Here is a 20,185-nt window from a genome sequence, read left to right as displayed (position 1 = left end):
TCAACACTATAATTTTTAATGGGTAAAATAGACAATTTAAATAAATTCGAACTTTTTATCAGTTTGCAAAAACAAAGTCTTATTGATTTAGATTTCAAACTTCAAACATCACCTCTTATAAATCAGAAGTGAAATAAGAGTATAAGACTTAACTTCAGTACCTTTTAAAAAAACTAACTTCACCTTCGTTTCTATGTAAACTTCACAAGTGTAATTCATAACATATGATCGTTATACTAGATTTTACCTTGTCATATATTATTTTAAAAAATATCCTAACGGAGAAAACTATATTTTTTTACCCCAAAATTTCTTCTATTACAAATTTTGTACCCAAGAATTTATCAATTTCAACCTTCAGATAATCTATATTGTATTATAAATAATTTGATAAAAACTCTTAAAAATCATTTTTTATGCATGAAGATTTACAAGTAAATTGTACGTAAATACAGCGTATCAAAGCTCTATATTTGAATTCGTGTAACTAACTGCAAATAAACACAAGTAAATAGAGAATAAACATCACATTTTAAATATAAAAAATCTAAAATATAATTAGGATAATTATTGAGTTTTAATAAAAATACTTAATTATCATCTTTATAAAAAATTATATTATTAAACCAAAATAACTTCGTTATTAAATCCAAATTAAATTATAATAAGAAAATGAAGCAAAGAAATTACAAAAAAAAAAATTAAATAATTAGTTGCATACTAATATCAATATATTTTTTTCAAAATTTTATAACATCTTCATATTTATATTTTATTTAAAAATAAAAACATTATCGTTTTTTTTTTTCAAAACCACATAAAACCGTATTATAATATCGACAGAGATAAAAAAAATCAAAATCGAAATATATTTCGCTGCATTGCACGAGTACCCTTCTAGTATGACAAAACACATAATTTCCAAAATTCAAACTATTCAAAGCATACACCACCGTATAAACAAGAGCAAAAACAAAAGTCACAATGCTCCACATTCCAGAAAATCGAATGTCCCACTGAATTATCTCAGCGGTGGCATTTCCAGAAGGTCGCAGGTTCAAATGTCCCCTTGCTCATAATGGCCGTGGGACTGGGACACAAACCCTTTTTTCAACGTAAGTATCTGAAGGTTCTTTGAAACATCCAACAAACTCCACCATCAAGTAATTATACTGTTTCTTTCTCTTGTCTAATACAAACTGACAGACACTAAAGAGTGAAGAACCAGTTCTTTTTGAGTTGCAGAACCATACTTATTGCACAAGCATCAAGCATGTAACGTAAAGAAAACACAAACCCACATAATGGACCTTCGGATTACAAGCCTTGGCTTGTTCCCAAAAGTCAAACGCCGAAAAACTGTTCTAGTGATGAAGAGGTGAAAACGTTAGACGCGATTCTTTCGGGTTCTGTTTTGATGTGAAGCTGGTGTTTGATGAACCTCTGATCAAAGAAGACCAAACGCAGGCAGCAGCGTTAGTTAGGAAGATATACTCTTTCCATACCCTAACAAGTAATAACTACTCCATCTGTCTCAAAATAAATATCCACAATAAAATCTAAGGTATGCCGGGGAAACCGACTCGGATAAGACGAGTGAGTGAACAAAAAGTTCATTTTTAATGTCCTACCAAAATAACTTGACAAGTGGAACAAAAATTAAGGGAGATAAGACCAGTGATAAATTAATGAACTATCCAATCCATGTCACATTAATACCCTAAAACCTTCTGGAGTTCTTTCACCTGCCAACCTCACTCTTGTCTGTCCAATCTTGTTCGGTCATGTCCAATCTCGTCCACATACCAAACGCACCCAAAAAAACACAGTTTTAGAAATGTAAAATTATTTTACTTTTTAAATAACTGAATGACAACTTTGTCCTTAATGATATAGGCAAACCTTCACCCCCCCTTCTCTATCTCATCAACTCTTGAATATTTGTTTCATACTTAAAGATAGAGTTGGAAATATAACAAATTATAACTATTTATTGTTGAAAATGCACACTTATCTCGAGACAAACATAATAAATATGTGGACACTTACTTTGGGACGGAGGGAGTACAATATTTCCCTCTTTTGGAAATTTTTGAGCTGAAATTGCACATTTGTCCACTTTGAATGATTAATGAGACTTAAGTTGGGTGCACATTATTATCCTATTTTCTTGTTAACGAAAGGTATTTTAGGTATTTGACCAATAAGACGACACTAGATCAAGATATAACCCTTTTGGTTGTCTATCTCAAAACTCTTGGACCATATAGATATTGAAATATGGACCGTCTAACGTGTTGGAATAAGTAATCACATGCACACTAATAGTTACGAAAAATAAAAACGTATTTTTTACATGCCTCTTAACAATTTGCCTACATTCACAGTTGCTAGTAGTAGGATTGAAAATCAACCCATTATATCCCAATAGAAAGTAGGATCAGTAGAAAAGTTTTTCCTGAAATGCCAAAATGTTTTAATCTGACAATTTCAGATAGCTTGCCAAAAAGTCCGAATTTTTTTGGGAAGAACGCGAAGAGCTTGAAACCAAAAGTTCAAAAAAAAAAATCAGAAAGCTTACCGACATAATCCTCGTTGGTTTTGAAGTTAAATGACTCATTTGCGCCTCAAAAGTCAAATTTAGTCTTGTCTGATATATCCTATATCAAACTGTTGATAGCCTAATTTGACTTTAGAGGATAAGTTAAACTTGGTAACCAGCTGCTAATCATAAGAGATGTGTACATACCGCCAACTGAGAAGTAATTTCTGGATTCGAATCTATATGCCAATCTGGCTCCAGCTGCCGAACAAAGGACATCCGTCCTTTCTCTGTGCTACAAAATAGTACCTGCAATTGCATATGATGATATAAACTATAAACAGATAAATAATAGATACCTAAAGAAGCTAAAATCAACATTTTAAAGAAAATTTCATGAATTTGTAACGGAACAATCAAGCGTTCAAGGGGAGTAAACATGTTCCATAAGGACTGGACGGAAGAGTGATGTAGGTGGGTGAAAGAATTTGGGCAAAGTTTTAATTTTTAATTTGAGATGGGTACTTTAGCAATTTACCAATCTTGTTCATCTCCCTAATTTATGTTTCACCTATTTTGTCCCACTCGGTCATGTTCTGTCCTGGCATAATGTCACACCAAATGTGGGACAAGTTTTTGTTATGTCGTGTCCCGCTACCAAGCAAATACGGATATCATTGTGAAAAACAATTTTAACAACCAAATGAACCAATCTTACGCAAAGTAGAGTCTGGGGAGGGTATGATGTACCCCTATTCCGAGTAGAGGTTTTGAGAAAATTTTAACAAGTAATTGTAACGTTATTACCTTGTCTTTAACCAGGTCACCAGAAGTAAAAACTCCAGCATTTTCCAATGCCGTTAAAACCTTCTTCTGCAAACATATAATGAAAAAAGAGTCATACGTGTTGGCATATAGAAATTCTCTCGAGCGGGATATGACAAAAGACAACTTTTGAATCCATCAGAGCATCTCCAACCGTTTCTCCACAATTTCTCCAAAATAGAGAGTGAAAACTCGAAATCTCCAAAAAAATTGACATTCAACTCCAACAGTTTATCCATTTCGCAGAATCTAGCATAAATATATTACTATAATATTCAATGCATTTAATACCCCCAAAAAAAACTTTCTGTAAAATTGTATATTTGTGAAATTTTCTTCTCTTTCATCTTTTCTCCATTTTGGAGATTCCATTGGAACAAGAAAAGCTCCAAAATCCGCATTTTCTCTATTTTGGAGATTTTGTTGGAGATGCACTCATAACATCTATCATATGGTAAAATCTGCTTACGCCACAAGTTTATTTAGGGAGTGCAATAATTAGATAAGATCCAAAAAGGAAAATTGTGATGAACGAAAAATAATTTTTGATAAAACACATAAAAATGGGGAAAAAGGCAAGTATGAGCTCATACATACTTCACTTTCATCATCCAGAACACTTTCCATGAGATAAAGGTCAGAATATTTTGTGATCTCCAACAGAACTTCCAAGACAGAGGATCTCACTGTTGCTTGATTCTGCTACACAGTATCAATCAAATTCAGAATTGAGCCAGTCATCTTGAGATTTCAATATGTATAGAAGACATCCACAAGTATCACAATCTCACCAGCGGCACCCAGTAGATCCCAACCTCCATGGAGGTCAAGGGTTCAAGTCTCACCAAAGGTGAGGAGTGTGTGTGAGATTTGGTGTACATAAATATTATATACTAAAAAAAAGTATAACCACCTGAAGCTCCTCGGGAGTGTTTTCCTCCAGTATAACCCCAAGCAAACGGCAAGTTACCTTCAACAATATCATGAAAACTGTTATGTGGTTGAGGTAATCATAAAGGACTAGAGGGTATTATGCATTTATTATTATTTTCATGGCTACTAGAACAATTACACTAAACAGACCCAATAAACCGCATGCAGAGGTAGGATCAGGAGAAGGGGGGGGGGGTAGAACATACGCAGACCATGCCTCTACCCCAAGGGGTAGAGAGGTTGTTTCAGTGAAGATCACCAGCTTGCAAAACAAAAATTGAAAGGAAACAAGTGATCAAGCTAAAGGTGAAAGTGTGTGCCAACAAGCAACAGCTTCTAGAACAATTGTTTTCAGGGAAGTTCTACTTAAACCTTCTGAATGTCTAACAAATTTTACTTAAGTGGTTGAAGTGTTTATGATAACCTAGAGGTTTGACCTTGAATGACACTTGTAGGAAAACATGGGGCCTTTTCTAGAATACTCCTTCTGCCCCAAAAGTGTGGTGTTTAAGACTTGATATATGGTTCGATAAAGAGATTTGGTTTTTTGAATATCGATTAAATGTCTAAAATGCCCCTTAAGGACAAAATGAAGAGAACTTGTTGACTAAAACTAAAGTTACTGATTTCAAGTACAGATTACTAGAAGGCAGAAATGTATTTTAGGATTAAAATTACCAAAAAAGGAATCTTGCATTCATTTGGAACAACCCAAATAAAAAGTTCAACATTTTTTCGGGATGGAGGGAGTATTTACTTAAGTTCATTTAAAAAGTAAATTATAATACTCCCTCCCATCAATGTGCAGCACTTTCCCTTTTGGAATAACCTATCGAATTGCAACATTTCAATTTTGGGGAACTTTCATGTTAAAGTTAACATATATGCCCTTTAAGTTGATTTGGATCCACAAGATTCTTTATTCGTCGATATTGAATAGAATTTTAGATATTTGACATATATCAAACAATTTTCTTAGACTATATGCATATGATTAGATCAAATGATGTTATAGCCATACCTTCCTTCCATCACCTAATTTCTGCCTGACTATTTGTCCTAAAGTAGGCTGCAGCAAGAAAAAAAGCAATCTATAAGTAAATCCAATTTACATGAAGACGAATGAAAAAAACTTTCAAACAGATTTCGTCAAATTTTCAATTTACATTTGCAGGCTGAAAGAACTCATCAATAGCACTTTGTGCTCTTGAATCCTTGGAAGATGAACCAACACCAGAAGGTAACACATTTTCATTTGGATGAGTATTGAATCCAGAAGTGCTAGGTGCGGGAGCTGGACGTTTAGGCTGTTTGCTTCGAGATCCATTAGACGTTCTCAACACTCTCCATGTATAAATTACTGCAACAGCAAGCCCCGCTATAGCCCAAAAAGATCGTAAATCCTGAAGACGGATTTTAATATATGAAAATATTGCTTTAAATAATTACAAGTCCATTTTGGATTCTGATTACAAACTGTCACGAAGAGAGAACTGTATTTTGTATTTCTCATAATTTACAAGTGCCAATAATGGGCTATTTGTACAAGGTGTTTGCAATTTAACCAAACTTTAGGAAACAAAATATTAGCCCGATTTCTAGTGTTGATCGATCACTATATCAAGGAAATCAAGATGAAAATATTGTATTTCTTCACGCATTCGTACACACATGGGAGGAAGAGTGAGATAGAGAAGCGTGGCATGATTATTCTCATAAAAGCATTGACCTAAAAATACTATGCAGCTTATTAGTTTGACGCATTTTACTCATTTTAAAGGGTAGTTTTACGATAGAAATGAACAAGAAAAGATTTCATTCATATTGGCTGGACCAACAAACAAATTCAGACCTTCATGGGTGAATCAAGCTCAACAAAATTTTATCACTCCCTCCGTCCCAAGATAGGTGTATATATTTCTATTTAAGCTTGTCCCCAAATAAGTGTCCACCGTCAAAAATAAATAGTTATAATTTACTAAATTTCCAACTATACTCTTAATTTTGATGCACGAATATTTCAGAGTTCATGATATGGAGAGAGGGGGAGGGAGAAAGAAGATTTGTCTCATTAAGGGTAAAATTGTCATTCGGTCAATTAAAAAGTGTAATACTTAAACATTTAATTGTACGTTTTTTCTTTATCATGGACATTTATTTTGAGATAGAGGGAATAGCATTTTATAGCATTCATCCGGTAACCAAAACCTTCTAGAGGTCAAGGATTTCAACCTCACTAAAGGCGAGGCGTGTGTATGAGTTTCATTTGCCGTATATAAATATTATCTACTTCATAAACAAAGTACAGATTGGCATCCATGGGATTGCTTTGAGTGTGGATTATATAGGTTTTTGTTTTATTTTGGTCCTTATCTTTTCCTTTTTTCCTCCCCTTTTTGGTCCTTATCTTTTCCTTTTTTCCTCCCCTCTTTGGTTGATGGTTCCCCCATTTATTCTTGGTTTACTTTCAATTGTAATCATCTTTTTAAAAATAAAGACAGATTGATTAACGAAATCTCCGATACCATCGATTTCTAGATGGTATCAGAGCGGGTTCAAACCCTAATACCCTGATCGTTTTCTTCCTTCAATCAAGATGGCTGGAGGCGGTAACAGTGACAAGACCGGAAGCAGTTCTGGTGGATCCATCGACTACAACTCACCATACTACCTCATTATCCTAAACAACTTCACGTCAACGATGTGTTTACCGACAACAATTATTGAGATTGGTCGCAGGAGATAACGAACTTTCTGTTTACCAAACACAAAATTCAGTTCGTTGATGGCACCCTCAAGAAACCAGAGAAAACATCAAAAGATTACATGTTATGGATGCGGTGCGATGCAATGATAAAGGGATGGCTCACCACAGCAATGGAGAAGAACATTTGTGCTAGCGTCAAATACGTAGGCACCACGGCTAAAATCTGGACAGACCTTCTTGAAAGATTTGGGAAGGAAAGTGCTCCTAGAGCATACGAATTGAGGCAGCAGATCGGAGCTACCCGACAGGGTGGAACATCGGTGTCAACATACTACACCAAACTGCGTTCATTATGGGATGAAATACAATCTGTCCAAAATATTCCTAATTGTTCATGTGGCCTAAGCAAGAAGTTTGTTGAGCACCAAGAAAAGGAAAGACTATGAATTTCTTATGGGACTGGATTCCGAATTCACTGTAATAAGAACCCAGATTTTGGCAACAAAACCAATCCCTACCTTAGGAATGGCTTATCACTTGGTAGCGGAGGATGAGAGGCAAAGAACAATCTCCGTCGACAAGGGGCAGGCGATTGAAACAACTGCGTTCAAAGCCTTTTCGAAACGTGGTGTAGCATCAGCCCAAAATAGAGACAAATTCCCTACAAAATCGAGAGAGAAAAAACAAAGAAGGAGATCATTGCACCTTTTGTGGGAGAGATGGTCACAAAAAAGAAGGGTGCTTCAAGCTTGTTGGGTACCCGGATTGGTGGCCAGGAAAATCTAAAGTTGAAAAGCCAAAACCAAAAGCCGCTTACGTAGAGACTGGGTCTAGGGAATACCCGAATTAACTGACGAACAATACCAAATGTTCGCCAGCCACTTCGCAGGAACTAACGACAACTCGAAGGAAAAGGCAACATCAATGGCAAATATGGCAGGTAGACAAAACGGTAACGAAGAATGGTTTGTTGATTCGGGTTGCACCAAACATATAACACATCAATCCGATCTCCTTGAAAATAGGAGAAAGACTCCTCATGAGGCTCGAGTTATTATACCAAACGGTGAAGCCATTCCCATCGAGAAAAAAGGCGATCACACCTTGCCACGAGGAGTAAAATTAAATGGGGTTCTCCATGTCCCAAATTTCAATTGCAATCTCCTTTCTGTTAGCCGATTGAGTAAAGATCTTCAATGTGTTATAACATTCTTTCCCGACTTTTGTGTTATGCAGGGGTTACGTATGAGGGACTTGATTGGTGCGGGTAGATGCAAAGGAGGGTTGTACCGAATAGGGATGGTGGATGGAAACAGGAGGACATTGATGACAACAATTGACACATGGCACAAGAGACTCGGGCATGCCTCAAAGGAGAAGCTTTCTGGAGTTGAACCCCTTAAGAGTATTTCTTTTGATCATAAAGATAATATTTGTGATTCTTGTGCAAAGGCAAAACTTACCAGAACACCTTTTTATGTTAGTTCAATTAAAACCAATGATTGTTTTGAATTGATCCATTTTGACATATGGGGTGGTTATCATATTCCATCATACACACGGGCAAATTACTTCCACACAATAGTTGATGACTTTAGCAGATCAGTGTGAGTTTTTCTTATTAAGCATAAAAACGATGCTAGTACATGTCTAATCATTTTTTGCAAAATGGTGGAGGTTCAATTTAGAAAAGTTATTAAAAGAGTTAAATGTGATAATGGGAGTGAATTCACATCCAATTCTATGATGGAATTTTATCACCAAGAAGGAATCTTATTGGAAACCACCTGCCCACACACACCCCAACAAAATGGAGTCATCGAGAGGAAACATAGGCACATTCTCGAAACAACCCGTGCCTTAAGATTTAAGGCAAATCTTCTCAAAAGGTTTTGGGGAGAATGTATTTTGACAGCAGCATATATAATCAATCGTCTCCCCTCCAAAGTTATTCAAAACAAGACTCCCTACGAGTTGGTTTTCAATCAAAAACCCGAATATAATCACATGAGGGTTTTCAGTTGTCTTACGTACTTTAAAAATAATAATACCAAAGGAGACAAGTTCGAAGAGAGGGGGAGTCCGGGAATATTTCTAGTTATCCACAAGGGACCAAGGGCTACAAGGTATAAGATATCAAACATGGCAAAATTATTGTTAGTAGAGACGACGTCTTTTGGGAAAACTCTTTTCCTTTCAAAAATTCCAAGTTCGATGAAAGGGATGAGGGCACTGAAATTTTGCAGTATCCAACTGGGACCATAGAAGAAAACAAGCCTATGGATCAACCTAGTGAGCCCATTGACAGCTCAAACGAGCCCAATGCTAGCGATATGGACCTAGAGGCCGAGGTGATGTCATAGACTTGTTGGTGGATAATGAAAACTTCATCCATGGAGAAGAGGTTCGACCACAGAGTGTTGACCAAGATTTTGTGGATCAAAATAATGATGGTCACAATGTTGATGAGCAAACAGAGAACATGAGCAAAAGGGCTAAATCACAGCCGAAACGGTTTCATGACTACATAGTCAAGCTTCCCCCATCAGTCGACCACAAGCAACCCACAACCGATCAAGCTTCATCTACGGTACACCCTATTGCAAATTTTATTTCTTATGAAAAAATTGATGATGCTCACAAAGCTTTCTTATTGGCTATCACTTCAAATGATGAGCCAAAGTATTTCAAAGAAGCAATGCGAGATGATCGCTGGAAAGAAGCCATGAAACGTGAAATTCAGGCCCTTGAAAAGAATGGAACGTGGACTCTTGAAGACTTACCAAAGGGAAAGAGAGCCATAGATTCATAATGGGTCTACAAAGTAAAATATAAGCCTAATGGAGAAGTTGAGAGATTCAAAGCCCGACTTGTTGCTAAAGGATTTACACAGTTGGAAGGCGTGGACTTCCATGACACGTTTGCTCCGGTTGCCAAGTTGGTCATCGTTAGAACACTTCTAGCGGTTGCAGCCAAGAAGGATTAAATTATTCACCAACTTGATGTGAATAATGCATTCCTACATGGAGATTTAAATGAAAAAGTGTATATGAAGATTCCTCAAGGTTTTTCCAAAGAAGGGGAGACTCAAGTTTGTCGACTTCAAAAATCCCTTTATGGTTTGAAACAAGCGTCACGCAATTGGTACCAAAAGTTCACATCTTCTCTCATCGGCCAAAATTTCAAGCAATCCAAAGCTGATCATTCTCTATTCACACACAAAGAAAAGGGTTTGTTTGTTGCTACGCTTATTTATGTTGATGATGTTCTTTTAGTTGGAAATAATTCTTTGAAAATCCAACAAACCAAGAAACATCTTGATGAGGAATTTAGCATCAATGACCTTGGTTTGTTGAAATATTTTCTTGGCATTGAGGTGGCAAAAACATCAGATGGTTTAGTCCCAAGTCAACGAAAGTTCACTCTGGACATATTGAAGGATAGCGGAATGATGGGTTGTCAACCAAGTACTTTTCCCATTGAACCGAATCTAAAACTCGACAGAGGAGAAAAGGAAGCACGAGTTGATGCTAGCTCATACCGACAGCTCATTGGTAAGTTGTTATATTTGTAGGTCACCAGGCCGGATATTGCATATGCAGTAAATGTCTTGAGTCAGTTTGTTGCTGACCCACGACAAAACCATATGGAAGCGGCAAATCGGGTCCTACGGTATTTGAAGGGTACACTAGGGCAGGGTTTACTTTTTCCACGGGTCGGTGAACCTATCTTAACTGCTTATTGTGACGCGGATTGGCTTGGGTATCCTTATTCTAAGCGATCCAGAACCGGGTATTTTCTTCTTTTGGGAGGTGCTCCTATCTCATGGAAGTCAAAGAAACAATCGCTTGTTTCTCGTTCTTCAGCAAAGGCATAGTATAGAGCTATGGCGACAACTGTGAGCAAGATTTTATGGGTCAGATGGCTTCTCAGTAATTTGGAGGTGGTCCTTACTACGCCAATGTCGTTGTCTGTGATAATCAGGCTGCTCGACACATCGCCAACAATCCAATTTTTCACGAAGGAACCAAACATGGTGAAATAGACTGTTATTTTGTTAGAGAGCGAGTAGAGTCTAAAGTGGTTACTCCTATGCACATCGACAACAAGATGCAAGTTGTCGATCTATTAACGAAGGGCTTGGGATCTCGTCCACTTCAATCCTTATCAGTCAAGATAGGCATTAAAGACTTACATGCTCCATCTTAAGGGGGAGTATAGGTTTTTGTTTTATTTTGGTCCTTATCTTTTCCTTTTTGGTCCTTGTCTTTTCCTTTTTTCCTCCCCTTTTTGGTTGATGGTTCCCCTATTTATTCTTGGTTTACTTTCAATTGTAATCATCTTTTTGAAAATAAAGAGAGATTGATTAATGAAATCTCCGATACCATCGATTTCTAGAGATTAGCCCTCCAATTAGATGTGCATTCCATTATACAAAGTTCTTCTCGAGTAAGATGCAGTTGAAGATTAAGAAGAAAGTGACATGCAATTGGTGAGAAATAGCCATTAGAATAAGCGTATAGAAAAATTGGTCCAAAAATGACACTTTGATACATGTTATTGTTGCTAGTGGTTGGAACTTGAGAGCTTAACCAAATACATCATGAACAACTAATAAGGACCACAGAGATTAATCCAGGAATAAGTTGCCTCTTTAAACTTGATATAAATATGCATCAAGAATAAGGAAATGAAGACATAAAACAATGAGTAGCATTTTACTTATGAGCAATGAAGAAAAATGACTTTACTCTTTAAAAAGAACCAAGAACATTTAGGCCCACTAATATCATGTATAGTGTATATATCCGGCAAACGTGTTATAAAATGCCTTTTATCTCTCCCTCAAAGGTTTTTTTCCTTCTTCCTTCCTCTAAGCACCACGATAACCAACCACCAAGGGGATAAGACAGATTGTCGGGAAACACTTTTAAGTAGAGTCATACTCCCTTGGTCTAAAATACAGTCCACTTATGACTTTTTCTTTGTCCCTCAAAAGGAGTAAAATTTGAAAGTTTAACATTAAGATAAATTTAACGTTTCCAAATTGCCCTTCCTTTTTAAAGACTGGAATCATTGGATAAGGAGTTATTTCATTAACTATACATAATAATGTGTCAAATTGTCTAAAATTATGTCTTCAAATTCCTTTATAAACTTGAAGGGGGCACTTATTGGGATGAAGGAGTAATAAAGTTTCAAAAGGTGTCCGGGACCTGAAACTTGAGGTTTGAAATCGGAATCAAAGATCTTTAATTTTGAGTTGGGAATATGATGTGAACTATAGGTACCCATGTAGTAGGATGAAGAACTTCTTTCTAGTGTGATTGGGGATTTAGGATGCTTCATTCGGATCATTAGTCGTCATTGAATTTGTTTTAGTAATTGTCTATTTAGGGTTATCCATGCTTATAAAGTTTCAAAAGGTATCCGGGACCTGAAACTTTAGGTTTGAAATTGGAATCAAAGATCTTTAATCTTGAGTTGGGAATATGATGTGAACTACTGGGACCAATGCAGTAGGATGAAGAACTTCTTTCTAGTGTGATTGGGGATTTAGGATGCTTCAGTCGGATCATTAGTCTTCATTGAATTTTGTTTTAGTAATTGTCTATTTAGGGTTATCCATGCTTATAAAGTGATATATCCCCATGCTATTCACCTATGTTATGGAATGTTGGGTGAATCAAGATCCAATCATGTGATTCAATCTCTCTTGTGGTGATGCCTTACATTATTTTAGGTGTGAATGTGCGATGTTGAAGCGACCATGGCGTTTGTATGGTGGTTAGATATCTTTTCGCATCTCAATAATGATAACAATCTTTAGAGAAATTGAAAATCTAAGAGCTTATAAATTATTGAACTTCTTTATTTTCCAAAACATTATTTTTAATTCAGTTTCTAATGTTCATATTTTGGAAATTTTGCATAATATTTTGTTTGTCTAACTTATACCATCAAAATTACAACATTTGGGTGAAAATAGTACTATGGGAACATTTGGCTATTAGTTCAATATTCAAAATCGGGGGATTTTGTTGATCAATCCCATCAATAGTTTGTAATGATGACAATGGGAATATAAGTAATTTATAGCATGACATTAGTCAAATAAGGGAAAGTTAAAGCTAACATTGTCGTTACAAAATAGAAATTGTTTCAACTTCTATGGAACAAATGGAAAATCATACACAACCTAGGATAAAGCATGGTTTCTATCAGTTGCCAATCCGTTGTATTAGGTGCTTTGGAGTATCGTACTAGGGTGTAGTGGGGTGCCATGTAACACCCAGCCAAGAATGTGAAGTTGGGTTTATAAGTTCTACATGATTAAAGTCTTGGACTAATATGCAATTCCCTGAAAGGCAAGAATCCAACGGTTGATTGATCATTAGTCAAACCTTGAGGACTGGATTTCAAGTAGTCAACCACGTTTGAAATGATCGTGCATTGAAGAGAAGTTTCCAAATTGAGCGGCAACGGTTTAGAGCACATGGTGGTGTTTGATGCATAAAGCAAATGGAGAAACCGTTGCATTTATCTCCTATATTAATTCTAAGCAAAACCCACATAAAACTTGCAAAGAAAGAGCAAGGTTTGAGTAAGGACAGCAGCAAAACAATAGCAAAAACGCTATTAAAGTTCACGACAAAAAAAATTAAGTATGTGTATGGCAAACCATTGTTTAGTTGCTCATTTAGTAGCATTTGGTGTTGTAGATGTGCTTGGCATGAGAATTAGCTTGAAGTGAAGGCCTTAAGGCCACTTATTTGAGAGAAAACACCATTGTTGGTGTGGTGTTAGATACAGAGAAGAAAATGCTCAATTTAGAGCACCATATGTGGATAAAAGTGTTAGTTATGATGCTAAGAGATAGAAATGCATGTTATAATGCAAAAAAAATGGAAGTGGTGCTAAGATGGCCTGAAAATGGCTCGATTTCACACAGGTCGACTCTTGGTACACCGAAAGCAAGCTGGAAAGGAATTTGTGTCAAGTCGTGTAGCTGAATTGTGTCAAGTTGCGTAGCTGAGTCATGAAAAAGATGCTTGTATGCAAGTTATGTAAATAGGAAGCCATGCATGGCTGAGATGCTAGACGAGCTTAAAGGCGACTTGTGAGGTCAAGTATGAAGTCACATAGGCCCCCTGTTAGGTGAGACATCGAGTAGTTCAGTTAGGTACTTAGGTTGATATCAGTTTAGGTATTTTGGGTGTGCCATGCCACGAGGTGAATGTTGACCTTATAAAGGGTAGTTGACCACAATTAATGGGCAATCCAGGGTGGGTTGAGAATACAAGAAAGACAAATTTGGCCTGTTTTTAATGAAAATATGAAAATTCAGATATTATATAACTTGACATGAAGGCTTGAATCTAAATTACAACTTATGTCTTATGCTTACAAAAGAGAAGGGCACAAATTCTGTTTTTTATATTGCAGACTTTAGAGTCGTATGGGTGCACCAAATATATTGAAAGCATGATAAGACTTGAGGGTTGTTTACCAAATGTTTACTGGCATGAGCTCCACCCTCACTTAGCTTATCAGGTAACATTTCCGGCCATCAAAATGGATTGATAGTAAGCATATATCATCCTGTAAGCGCTAACCGGGTAATAGTCGTCACCCTCACTTATCGGGTAAGACTGTCGATTCTTCCTTGCCTCTTACCATGTTAGACTCTCGATTCTTCCTTGTCTTTTACTGTGTAAGATTTTGGGCCCTTGATATGCTCACCCAGTAAGGTAAGTGACCAGACAAGCACTTACCAGCTTAAACGGTAAGCGTGTGGTAAATGGCCCCTTAGGCATAAGTATGTGTGTGTTTATATATTTGAGCTAGGATTATACAAGATACTTATTCTTTTATTATGTGGTTTAAACTATAGAAAAAGAGTAAATTACAATTTTTGTTTCTGTGCTTTGATGAAATTGCTACTTTCGTCACTGGTCTTTCGACAAAGTTTTTGTCAAAGTGGTTTGCAATTCCTTTCGGTTTTTGTTCCTCGAACTAACTCTGTAAAAAAATCCGTTAATCACGGGCATTTTGGTCATTTACCAGGGACTAGAGTAGCAATTTTCAACAATACACAAGCCCGGCATACAAGCCAAAGGAGGAAGCTGACATTATTGCAGATTATATAACCTCATTCAAAATCCTCAACTGAGATTTTCAACTTCACAGACAATCAGACATAAATTCATATGCTTATTCAATGATGTTCAGAAGAAACTAAAAAGAAGCAATCCGATTCCATCCTAAGTTAGTAAGATAACAACTACAGTCTACAGATCAATGAAACAAACACAATCGACTCTCGAAACAACTTAAAGACCATTATTAAGTAGAGATCTAAAAGAAGTAAAGTAGATGTTAGAACCTGGATGTTTAAAAATTTTGAAACCTTAGTGGATAGATAAGCCCCAATTCTCTTAATCAGGTGTAAGAGATCGTTCTTTGAGGAATCAGCCATGTCTGTTAGACCTTGTTTGAAGCATCAAAGAGGAAAATCTTTAAGCTCCCATGGCTTGGAGAGAGGGTTTGATTGAAGAAGCTGTGGTGAAAGAATTGTGTTGGATAGCGTGAACGAATATCGATACATAACAAAAGCGTATCAAGCAACTGAAGAAGCTTGGAACCTGATTTATAATTTTCAAAACCCAACTATTTTGTTTAGTATTAAAATATTATGTTATATTTAATATTCCTCTAAGTCTCGTAAAATAAAGCATATAATTTTAATAAAAAAGTAGCATATTTTAACTTGATTTTTATTTTAAATAACGTATTTTTAAAATTTTTATTTTAATATCTAAAATGTAAAGTTTTAAACATTTAAATACCCAGATAATCGGTTGAAAGTTTTTTTAATTAATAAAAGCATAATTTTACCCTTTTTCTATGGATGGAGAAATTTTTCTCATCTAATAAATGTATAATGAAAAAGTGAGTATTTATTTTTGAAAATAGTTGATTATTTTAATACAAACTAAAATAATAATGTAGATATTAAGGAACGCAAATACACGAGCATATAAATGTAAATATGTCATAAGTTAACGAATACAACCAAGTTGTTCCGACCCATCACTGCAAATTTCACAAAACAAAACAATAGTCAAAATCAGAAACCCTTCACAAAAGTTTTGATAGGAAGCATTAAAAAACCCAAACTCAAATTCAAAATATTCATGGAAACCATAGTATGAAAGTATTCAGAATCCCAAAATCAGGTATAAATATTATAAAAAACCAAAGTAGCCAATCAGAATCACAAAGCAATGGAAGATTCAAAATCATAAAGAGCGCACAGTAGGCATTCTAATAAACCACAGTAGCTCAAAACCATAGTAGCTGATTTCGAAAATGGTTGTCGATTTCGAAAACTGATTTTGAGTTCGTGGAATCGATTTCGAAAACTGATTTTGAGTTCCTGGAATCGATTTGGTGCAGGAAAGTATGGAGAAATTGACAACCATGGAAGACAGAGAATACATTATACGTGAATCTAAAATCAAGTTCGAGTTCGTGGAACCTGGAGTGTAGATTCGTCTTTGAGTTCGTGGAAGATGGAGGTTAGAATCGTGTTGCAAGATGAAGAAAAATGGAGACGATGGAGTTTAATTAGGCTTCATATTTGATATCTATACTACCTTATAAATCAAATTTATCAAATTTTTAAAAATAATTTTTAATGCACAAAGTACTATACATTTATGCACAAAGTCTTAAAAACAACTCATAATTAATTAAATAATATTACTTTATGCATTCAGTTTTAGAATATCTTAATCTACAGTTAAAATAACATGTAATACAAGTCACCAATGCACATTATTACTTTTTCTTTTCATGTTCTCAATATACTTTTGATACATTTCACTCATATCTTCACCCTCTCATACCTCTATGGCTCTATGTCTTCTTCTCATCCCACAATGTGAGATTCAAGCTGTTATTCACCACAAGTTATTAAAAGTTCTCTCATTCAATTGTTCTAGAACTCTCGATCTCGCTCTCGATCTCTTGATTTTTTGCTCTTGATGTAAATTGAACACATTTTTTTATCAATAGACTGTAATTGGAACCATAACTCTTATTTATTCAAATTGTATTAATATGTAAAAATCAAGTGTTTCTTATATAATCGTTAAATCTTTTATAATAAAACCCGTAAAACTTCAAAATAGTTAAAATTCGCCGCGGATACACAAATAATAAAGTAATAATATAATAGTGTAATCTCAAATATTACAATATTAAAGGGAAGGTAATTTATTTTCGATTAATATAACAAATATTGAGATTAAAACATTACACTTATTAATTCACGTCACATACAAAAACTAATTGAACTCCATCGCCTCATCTTTCTTCATCTTGCACTCGATTTTAGCTTCCGTCTTCCACGAACTCGAAGACGAATCCACACTCCCGCTTCCACGAGCTCGAACCTATTCCAGATTCAGGTACAATTTCTTCTCTATCTTCCATGGTTGTCAATTTCTCCATACTTTCCTACACCAAATCGATTTCAGGAACTCGAATTCAGTTTTCGAAATCGATTCCACGAACTCAAAATCAGTTTTCCGAATCGACAACGATTTTTGAAATCAGCTACTATGGGTTTGTGCTACCGTGGTTTATTAGAATGGCTACCGTGGGTTCTTTATGATTTTGAATCTTCCATTGCTTTGTAATTTTGATTGGCTACTGTGGTTTCTTAGAATATTTTGACCTGCTTTTGGATTTTGAACACTTTCATACTATGGTTTCTATGAATATTTTGTATTTGAGTTTGGGTTTTTGAATGCTTCCTATGAAAGCACTATTGAATAGGTGAATCTATATAACTTACAAAATCATCAGCAACTTATAAAATTGCTCCAACGCTTTAGAGAAGGTTTTAAAAGTCATTCACACCCCTAATATTTAAAATTGATGCAACACTTTTATAAAATTAATTTTTATTGAATTGAATATTATCACAACAAATTCCTAATATTCAATCCTTGTGCTTGTTATACCAGATATTTTGTCAATCTGGTTTGGCATCCAAAGTCAAGGATGTATATCATTCCTTCAAAGTGCTATTGCCTAACTAAATGAGATGCTGAATACACTTTTGTTGCTTTGGGTTTTTGGATTGAATTTGTGCATTTATATATGTAATTGGTAACGTCGAACACTTGAAAGAATTTAAGTTCTTCTGTCAAGGAAAAGGTCAAACCCGTAATTTTCAATGCGATAAGAACATTGGCATGGGTTTGTTGAACATTGGTATGTTATGTCAATCTTCAACAAAAATGGTCATTCGTCGGTATGTTAGAGCGAGCTACAAATGCAGGACAACTAGCTAGCACTGCGATTTCCCCTGCTATTTTGCCACTATGAACTGCAATACCACCGCTATAGCGGTGCGATTAACGGCATAAGTTTTTTACTTTAAAAGCTTTTGAAATTGACAATACTGTGCTAGACCTAAAATAGGCAATGTGTATCTTGATTTTAGTTGATTGTTCTTATATGCATGACTTACGCTTCAATGAAAACATTTGTCTAGAGAACAATTAGAGCTCTCGACTTGAGTCATATATCATTCTTTTCTATCTCATATCATTAGATTTATTGTTACGGAGTGAATGTTGCTTATAGATTGTTGACATTTACTCCCTCTTTCCAAAAATAAGTGTTCACATATCAGTTTTAGTTTGTGCGAAAATAATTGTTCACATTTCTAGTTTAGTTTGTCCCGAAATAAGTGTTCACATTTATATATTAATTTGTCCTAAACTAAGTGTCTACTTTCCAATTCTACCCTTCATCGTGAGATTGGAGAAATTTATTACACCCTCTGTTACCAAGGGTACAATTGTCATTAAGTAAAAGGTTTAATAATTACACATTTTCAGAGTTGTGTGCCTTTTTTATTGTAGACATTTATTTTGTGATGGAAGCAATACCTTTCTATATCATGTAACCTTCTTAATGGACGAGTTCTTAGTATCCTTTTTTGTAATACGATGAAGCTTTGGACGGAAGACTTGTGAAAAACATGGAGCATGTTCTAAATTTAGGTGGCTCATCCCCAACTATGCTCGGATCATTTTCCTCACCTCGGCAATGTATTGCAAGCCAGATTGCCTATAAATGGAGTTATCAATCTATGCGGATCAATGATAGACTTTCGTCCCTCTTCTTTGACAAATGCCGCCAGGTACTTTAAGCATTGCAAATTGCAATCGCAATAATATCATCTCAAATTTTAAGTTCATTTCTTAACGTTGTTGTCAATGTTGTTTGTATGTTAAATTTTCTTTGCAGGTTAAAGATGCATATATTAGGTTATATGGGGATAATTATGTGAGAACCACAAAAAGATTACAAACCCATGGGAACAAATCGTAATGATTGTTTCATATGACTTTTTTCATCTAAGGCTAGGATTTAAGGTATTGTTTCATATATATATATTTTGTTTCACAATGTGAAACAACATTGCACGTTGTAGTGTTTCACAATGTGAAACAACACATGGTTCATTGGTTCTCACAGTTCTCAACCTTCTTAGGTTCTCATTTGATTATCCTCCTTAGGCAACTATCATGCTTATGATCGAATTTATTAGAGTAGGTTTGTTCTTAATCAGTTCAAGTTTTAGCCTTTCTTCCATCTGTTGTGTTATATGTCCTCTTTATCCCATGAAAATTCCAATGTCTCCTTTTCTTTTCTTTTTTCCCCAAATAAATATAATTATGCGTATCCTGGAAACTAATACATTCGGTGTAGTTGCAGTGTACACATGAACTACATGGGCCACAAACATCAAGAACCTCCATTTTTGCTTGCCAGATGCCTGCTCGTGATATTCGTTACAGCAAGAAACGGTTGAGCCACCCKCAAAATGCAGATCTTYCTCCCRTATTACCSAAGAGAAAGAAGAAACCGTATCCAATTCCTCTGAAGAAAATTCTGGAAGCTTCACGGGCCGACAAAAAACTTGCAGAAATGGGTAAAGAGAAGCCACTTGAGCCTCCGAAGAACGGGCTTCTTGTTCCTGATCTGGTTCCAGTTGCCTATGAAGTTCTTGATGCTTGGAAGATCTTGATCAAAGGAGTTTCACAACTTCTTCATGTCATTCCTGTCCATGCTTGCAGGTTTGTCAAACACCT

General features: G+C 35.6%; 2 protein-coding genes across 4 annotated transcripts in view; one reads left to right on the top strand and one right to left on the bottom strand.

Moving 5' to 3' along the window:
- Positions 1-1,114: 1,114 nt before the first annotated feature.
- Positions 1,115-15,629, bottom strand: LOC112527250 (peroxisome biogenesis protein 22-like). 3 transcript variants are annotated; one of them, XM_025137751.1, is made up of 8 exons: positions 15,394-15,629; positions 5,467-5,703; positions 5,322-5,369; positions 4,281-4,337; positions 3,965-4,069; positions 3,350-3,415; positions 2,750-2,851; positions 1,115-1,443 (listed from the first exon to the last, which is right to left on the bottom strand). In XM_025137751.1, the coding sequence occupies exons 1-8, from the start codon at positions 15,484-15,486 to the stop codon at positions 1,345-1,347; spliced, it is 807 nt and encodes a 268-aa protein (XP_024993519.1). In that variant the 5' UTR covers positions 15,487-15,629; the 3' UTR covers positions 1,115-1,344. The 3 variants fall into 3 exon arrangements, with proteins under 3 accessions (XP_024993519.1, XP_024993520.1, XP_024993521.1); XM_025137752.1 differs by having other exon boundaries at positions 3,965-4,066; XM_025137753.1 differs by lacking the exon at positions 3,965-4,069.
- Positions 15,630-17,412: 1,783 nt separating this feature from the next.
- The window catches only part of LOC112528511 (APO protein 1, chloroplastic-like), a 12,414-nt gene continuing 9,641 nt past the window's right edge, over positions 17,413-20,185 (top strand). Inside the window, exons 1-3 of the mRNA XM_025139540.1 lie at positions 17,413-17,482; positions 19,043-19,230; positions 19,803-20,170. Coding sequence (XP_024995308.1) covers positions 19,069-19,230; positions 19,803-20,170 — 530 coding nt within the window. The 5' untranslated portion in view covers positions 17,413-17,482; positions 19,043-19,068. The remainder of the gene's footprint in view (positions 17,483-19,042; positions 19,231-19,802; positions 20,171-20,185) is intronic.

This window comes from Cynara cardunculus, assembly GCF_001531365.2.
Source record: "Cynara cardunculus var. scolymus isolate 2C chromosome LG 15, CcrdV1, whole genome shotgun sequence".
NCBI classification, from domain to species: domain Eukaryota; kingdom Viridiplantae; phylum Streptophyta; class Magnoliopsida; order Asterales; family Asteraceae; genus Cynara; species Cynara cardunculus.
The sequence above is the reverse complement of the archived record's forward strand: the minus strand, read 5'-3'. Positions and strand labels throughout refer to the sequence as shown.

Coding starts and splice junctions, on each gene's coding strand:
- LOC112527250 (XM_025137751.1), bottom strand. CDS start 15,486: ATGGCTGATTCCTCAAAGAACGATCTCTTACACCTGATTAAGAGAATT. Junction 4,070..4,280: donor ACACTCCCGAGGAGCTTCAG/GTGGTTATACTT, acceptor GATACTGTGTAG/CAGAATCAAGCAACAGTGAG. Junction 3,416..3,964: donor TTCTGGATGATGAAAGTGAA/GTATGTATGAGC, acceptor ATATGTTTGCAG/AAGAAGGTTTTAACGGCATT.